This window comes from Chenopodium album, chromosome 3 (genome assembly GCF_948465745.1).
Source record: "Chenopodium album chromosome 3, dcCheAlbu1.1, whole genome shotgun sequence".
Lineage (NCBI taxonomy): Eukaryota > Viridiplantae > Streptophyta > Magnoliopsida > Caryophyllales > Amaranthaceae > Chenopodium > Chenopodium album.
Genome location: NC_137836.1, coordinates 2,895,253 through 2,901,354, shown reverse-complemented (window position 1 = coordinate 2,901,354; position 6,102 = coordinate 2,895,253). Strand labels below are relative to the sequence as shown.

General features: G+C 34.6%; 2 protein-coding genes across 2 annotated transcripts; one reads left to right on the top strand and one right to left on the bottom strand.

Annotated features, from left to right (window-relative positions):
* Positions 1-204: 204 nt before the first annotated feature.
* LOC145623712 (CASP-like protein 4B1) lies at positions 205-2,441 on the top strand. Its single transcript, XM_081676568.1, has 3 exons — positions 205-624; positions 759-894; positions 2,011-2,441. The coding sequence occupies exons 1-3, from the start codon at positions 356-358 to the stop codon at positions 2,200-2,202; spliced, it is 597 nt and encodes a 198-aa protein (XP_081532694.1). The 5' UTR covers positions 205-355; the 3' UTR covers positions 2,203-2,441.
* Positions 2,442-2,731: 290 nt separating this feature from the next.
* Positions 2,732-5,713, bottom strand: LOC145623711 (putative WRKY transcription factor 26). Its single transcript, XM_081676567.1, has 5 exons — positions 5,128-5,713; positions 4,832-4,957; positions 3,746-4,338; positions 3,488-3,649; positions 2,732-3,373 (listed from the first exon to the last, which is right to left on the bottom strand). The coding sequence occupies exons 1-5, from the start codon at positions 5,509-5,511 to the stop codon at positions 2,995-2,997; spliced, it is 1,644 nt and encodes a 547-aa protein (XP_081532693.1). The 5' UTR covers positions 5,512-5,713; the 3' UTR covers positions 2,732-2,994.
* Between the last annotated feature and the right edge of the window lie 389 nt (positions 5,714-6,102).

Below are 6,102 nucleotides of genomic sequence, written 5' to 3'. Positions count from 1 at the left end.
TCACCCTTTTTCTATACTTGTATTTTTCTTTTTTGGGTTTTTAAGTGCCACCCTGTTACAAGTTAGTTACACAAAATTAAATAAAATAAAACAAAAAGCTCCTTCTTTTTCCAAGCTGGCATATTATCCCCCCAAAAAATAAAAAAAATAAAAATAAAATAAAATCACTCACTTAATACAATCACAACAAATCCACTCTGTTTTTTCTTTTTCAATTCTTCATCTCACCTCTTTTTGCATTTCCTTTTCTTCCACTTCACCCAAAAAAAAAAAAAAAAAAAAATACCAAGAATCTCAAATTTCTCATATTTCAATAAACTTAGCTCAATTTTAATACAATTAAATTGATCAAAACATGTCAAATTCAGTGGGTTTAGAATTGGAAAGAAAGGCTTCGCCGGGAAATGACATGGAGAGGGGATCACCCGTGGCGGCGACGGCATCCGGCGAAACAGAGCACGGTATTGGATCAATCCTCCGGCGATGGAAAAGAGAAGATTTAATTAGAAAAGGGTCATTAACTTTAAGAGCTTTGGCTTTGGTTTTTTCTTTACTTTCCTTTATTATTATGGCTAGTAACAATCACGGGGGTGGACAAGACTTTGGCAATTACGAAGAATTCAGGTATTAGTTTCGGAATTTATGACAAAATCACGCGTCAATTGGTGCTATTGTTGATGTATTTTATTTGTTGAATTGGATAATTTGAGTATTAAATTGGGATTTATTTTATTTGTTTTTGGTGATTGAAAATGTAGGTATTTGTTGGCAATTGCAATATTATCGACACTATATACAGGATTACAATGCTTTAGACATGTAAATGAATTATCTAGAGGGAAGCAATTTGTTGATCCCAAAACTGCAGCTATGATTGATTTTGTTGGAGATCAGGTGGGTTTTTTTTTTTTTTTTTTTTTTTTTGGGTATTATTATTTATTTATTTATTCTAATTTTGACATTATTCCAGAAAGTTTCTGAATTTCTGAATCTTCGATTTTTCGTTGTACTTTTAAAGTGTTCTGTTTCTTGGATGAGTGTAGAAAGGATAATTCTAGAAAATACTTTATCTCATGTTTATTCTTTGTTGTCTTTAATCCATAGTATATTGAGTAACACTTGGTGGTCAAGGGTATATTTGTCTAATAAAACGGGTGACAAATGGAATACGAGGGGGTAGTGTCAATTACTCATATAGTCGTATTCAGTAGCTTTAGGTACACTATGGTCTATAATAGAATTTACGCTTAAGCAACTTAAGAGTGCTTCCCTTGTATTTGATGTCATGGGTTACATTGATTAAGCAAATTTAATAATGTCCATTTTGTTCAAAGTTGCAATTGTTTAAAATGTATGTGGCACTGTGACAGCATTAGTTCATATAACTCCAATCATTTATTTTTTTAATTTGCAATTTTCACTATTTTTTATTAGATTAATCAACTTATTTGCTGATATGGAAGAGGGGATAGTTTAGCTTTCATACTTATATAATGCTATGTTGAACTAAACTTATATAATAGTCGCGAATATGAAAGCATATGTGATGCAAGCAACGATTATGTTGGTAGCTTTAAAAGTGGTAGACCGAGTCTTCTTTTGTTTGATTTCTTAATTTTGCAAACATGTTGAACTTTTGTTATGGGTTAAGGCCCTTTGGTGGATGAGAGTTGAAATTTTCATGCCTGTCTGCTTTAGTGTGACATGATCATCATCTGTTGTTTAATAGGTGCAATATACTATTACATCTTTTACTTGGTATTCTAGCTTTCAGAGCATGTAATGCTTTAAGTATTGGTTGTGATTAGTGACCCAATTTGACCTGCTAGTCGTCGTTCATGCACTTTTATTGGTCAAGTCTACTTAGATTAGTTAATTAAGCTTTTCCTTGAAGTATTGCTTATTAATTTAATCAAGAAAAAGTCCATATAGATATTTATCAACAGAGAAATGTGTTGTCTATTGATTCTGTGGTACTAAACTGAAGTCTGAAGCACATGTTTATTGCAGATATTGGCATATTTGTTACTGTCATCAGCTTCTTCGGCCATACCTATGACAAACAGAATGCGGGAAGGAGGTGATAACATTTTTACAGATTCATGCGCAGCAGCCATAAGCATGTCTCTCCTTGCTTTCATTTCATTGGCATGTTCATCCGTCATTGCTGGCTATAAGCTCTCTACTCAGTCATTTATATGAAAATTTCCTCTTATAAATATATTTATAATCTAAACATCCTTGAACTTGATTTTTTCATACAGTATAGTCTTTACATATTGTTTATATACATGATTAGAGTTGGCCTTAGGCTATCTGATTGGAACCCTTCAGATCACATATTGCCTGCAACTTATTGTATGTAATTCTTCGTTTTCTTTTCTTTCTTTTTCTTAAATGTATATTTTAATGAATATTTGAGTATAGAAATTCACTCCTAATCTTTTCTCTGCTAACAGCTGTTATTGTGTTTAAAGTCGATATAGAAAACAACATTTCGCTTTGTTGTTCTGGATACAGTTTGCCTTAATTCTCATTGTTTTGTCTGATTGGAAGTAACCAAACATTATGTTTCTTTAGTTCCCGATCCAAGGGTCAGAAAACCAAGGTTATTTTTAATATAATGATGACATTATAGCTCTATTTTCCCCCTTTTCTTAGCTTTTTTTCCTCTATTGACTGAAATTTATCCTGTTCTGAAAATTAGAGTAAGGACTTTTCCTGCTGTTGATTCAGAAGTGTAAATGCTGAAGCTTTGATATTCAACTTGGTGGAAATATTACATGCCTAAATATTTTGATGGCCTGGGAAGCTTTAAAGCTTAAGGGCCTTTCAACAAATAAATAAATTACCTAACTATGATTATTCTGTGGAAGCTAAGACTTAGATAGAGTCTAAAAGGCTTGTAGTATAATTTTTTTACAACAAAGAAATACATGATTCTAAACCTAATTGTTAAACCCTATATTTGATTAGGAAGTTCATTCCTGATTTTCAACGAAGAAGAGATTCAAAAAACATGTCGATTGGCTCTTCCTTGGCTTCTGAATTATTTCCAAACCCTGAGAACCCAAAGCTGCCAGTGTTTTGCAGCATTTGTAAAGAGAAAGGTGTCTGGTGAGCTTCTGGTCTTGAGGCACTTGATATGTTGTTGTTAAGAGGCCTTAGGCCGATTATCTGGTTAGGTTGGCTGGCTATGGCTGATGGCCTGACAGGCATTGGGGCATTGTTATAGCTGGCACTACCACGAGCTGCTGGAACATCGTGGTTGTGCTTCCCCTCATAAGTTGTGATCACGGCCCTTGTATCATGGGATGCCCTCTCTATGTGTTTTCTCACAGGGCAACCTGAGCTGGTGCATTTGTAATAGCTCCTGTAAAATCATTCAGATTCAAACATTAGAACTGCCTATATACGCATAATCAGATCGAACTTTGCTAAGAGGAAAACTAGCTCATGAATTGTTTAACTCAAACTGTGTGCTCACCTAGGATTGGGGTTGCCCTTCACTACTTTTTGCCCGTATTTTCTCCATCTATAACCATCGTCGAGAATATCAATCTCACTGGTAGTCTGAACAATTACTCTTGGTTCTTTAACTGTTCTGTTACCATACCCTGACATCACCTCCCCTTCATTCTCTCCTTTCCTGTGATAAAAAGTATCATAAACTGATCAGAACAAATTACACACTTCAATACAGCAGATAGACGAAAACAGGAACTAGAAATGAAAGATCTCTTACCATCTTTTGGATTCAGGTTCATGATCATCATCTCTAGCTGATTTACTCATTGCAGAAGTCTGATCAAACTCATCGTCTTCATCCACAGACACCGAGGATGTCTCAGGTGTAAAAGCCGAATAATTATCAGTCTGTGCCTGAATAAGTGCTGCATTAGAACCCTCTGAAGCATCAAACCCACTGTTACTGTTATTCTGCACAGATGATCTTCTACCAGGCTGAGGCTTAGGATGGTTGTGACTCCCCTTGTAAACAATTTCCGTCACATAACCTTCAGGAGATCGTTCGACTTTCTTCTTTGTAGGACAAGTTGGGTGTGAGCATTTGTAATAACTCCGAGGATTTTCGCTCCCCTTCACTTGCTTCTGTCCATATTTCCTCCAACAATATCCATCTTCAGCTCTTTTCTGAGCTCTATTCATCTGAACTGGTGCAGCATTGTAACCTCTCTGAATATTAGTACCATCTGACTGTGTTGTGTTCATAATTTGATTATTATTATTAATATTAGTATTAAACTCGGGTTTCGAGTTAATCTGATCTTTGTTAATCATCTCATTTTGCTTCTTGGGTTCATCCAAATTCCACCCTTCCTGCACATGTTTAATGTCAGACAAAAATGTCAGAGCTTCATTAAATTTTAGATATTATTAGGTGAGAACATACAAATAGAAAATAATAATTAAAGTAATTATCTTTCCACAATTTCATTTTATTTATGTATATAACTAAATAGGCTTCTAGAAGTAGTGGCGGCTATATATCAAAATTAAATTAAATACATATAAATTTCTTGTCATTTTATGCATTGACTTAGACTTTGCAATCCTATGCAAAGTCTTTTTGGTGGGCATTAAATTATATAATGTACGGCTCTCAATTAATTATATATCTATTCAACCAACTCATGCGGTGGATTTTTTCTAGGATTGAAATAATTGTGCATACTTGTATTATTTATTATATTAATTACAATATTAATATGTATATATATTAATATTTTTTATGGTTTTGGATGAGATTTACTCAAGAACACAACTAATTAATCATCAAACAAGAAGAAAAAAATAAGAAAAAAGGACTTACAATTGAATTGTTTGAAGAATGGAAAGTGAAATTATTGTTACTTCTTCCTTCATCTTTGTTAGCACCAAGTTGAGTCCAATTGAAACTCTCACCACCAAAGGCTCCTACAGTTGGAGATGGGAAACTCTGCACATATAAAATAACACACCTTAGTTAATAACCATAATATAAATAACCCCGACTGCCTGAGGCAGGATCGGGGAGCTGTATGAGGTTCAGATGTACGCAACCTTATAGATAATAGTGCGAGTCATTGAAAATAAAGTCAAAGAAAAGAGATGAGAAAAAAAACTTACATTGAGCAGAGGCGAATCTAAGAAGATGGAAGGGCTGAAAGCATTAGGAGTGTTCAAAAACGAGGAAGACGAAGCAAGAGGAGTAGGGTCGGCGACAGTAAGAGAAGAAGGAGCCATAGACTTGAACTTAGGAACTTCAATCAACTGATCAAATCCTGACCAATTACTACTACTACTATTACTATTATTATGATCACTATTAGTGAAATTAGTATTCTTCTCCTTTGAAATAATGTTGTAATCACTCTCCAACAAATGATCATCATTCGTCGTATTGGCGAAGAAATCAGTGAAGGAGGAGGAGGAGTTCATGAGGTTAGTAAAGGAGAAGCTACTATTGTTGAAGGATAAAGAGGGTTCTAAGCTTGCAACCGAGGAAGACATTTGTAATGAAAGATTTGAGTGTAAATGGGAATGAAAGTTTGAAGAGGAGGATATATGGAGTAAATAAAGAGGGGATTGTTTGGAAAATTTTGTGAAGTGGGATTGTGGTGAAGATGGCTTGAAAATGAAGGTCTTTGAGGAGGTCTTTCTAAGAAGGTGAGGGAAGGAAAAGTTTGACCGTGGAAAAGGGTATTTTGGGAATTTTGAGGAGGAAAAAATAAATGATTATAATGAGAAGGGAAAAGAAAATATTTTTAGGGGAGAGTCAAAGCTTGTGTTCTTGACTTGACTTGGCCAACATTTTCTAAAAAAGTGGGTCCCATTTGTGGGGGTATAAGTTTGGAAATCAAACAAGAGGAGAGAAGAGGAGGAGAATGCCATTAGAGCGCCGGCACTTTGGAATGATATCTAGATTATGCCATGTGGCATGCAATGGCACGTCACTTGTAAAAGGGTGTTCCTTCATTTTTAGTGCAAATATTGTAAGAGCAATAGAAATGAGAAGCAATAAATTAAAGATTGTTGATTTGCTTTGTTTAGGCATCTCGAATCATAGATGAAGATTATCTAGTCAGCAAATTTTAATTAATT

Bases quoted from the DNA above. Each gene is read 5' to 3' on its own strand.
- LOC145623712 (XM_081676568.1), top strand. From the start codon at position 356: ATGTCAAATTCAGTGGGTTTAGAATTGGAAAGAAAGGCTTCGCCGGGA. The intron at 625-758 runs GTATTAGTTTCG...TTGAAAATGTAG, and splicing joins GGCAATTACGAAGAATTCAG to GTATTTGTTGGCAATTGCAA. The intron at 895-2,010 runs GTGGGTTTTTTT...TGTTTATTGCAG, and splicing joins TTGATTTTGTTGGAGATCAG to ATATTGGCATATTTGTTACT.
- LOC145623711 (XM_081676567.1), bottom strand. From the start codon at position 5,511: ATGTCTTCCTCGGTTGCAAGCTTAGAACCCTCTTTATCCTTCAACAAT. The intron at 4,339-4,831 runs GTAAGTCCTTTT...AAACATGTGCAG, and splicing joins ATTCTTCAAACAATTCAATT to GAAGGGTGGAATTTGGATGA. The intron at 3,374-3,487 runs GTGAGCACACAG...ATGATTTTACAG, and splicing joins AAGGGCAACCCCAATCCTAG to GAGCTATTACAAATGCACCA.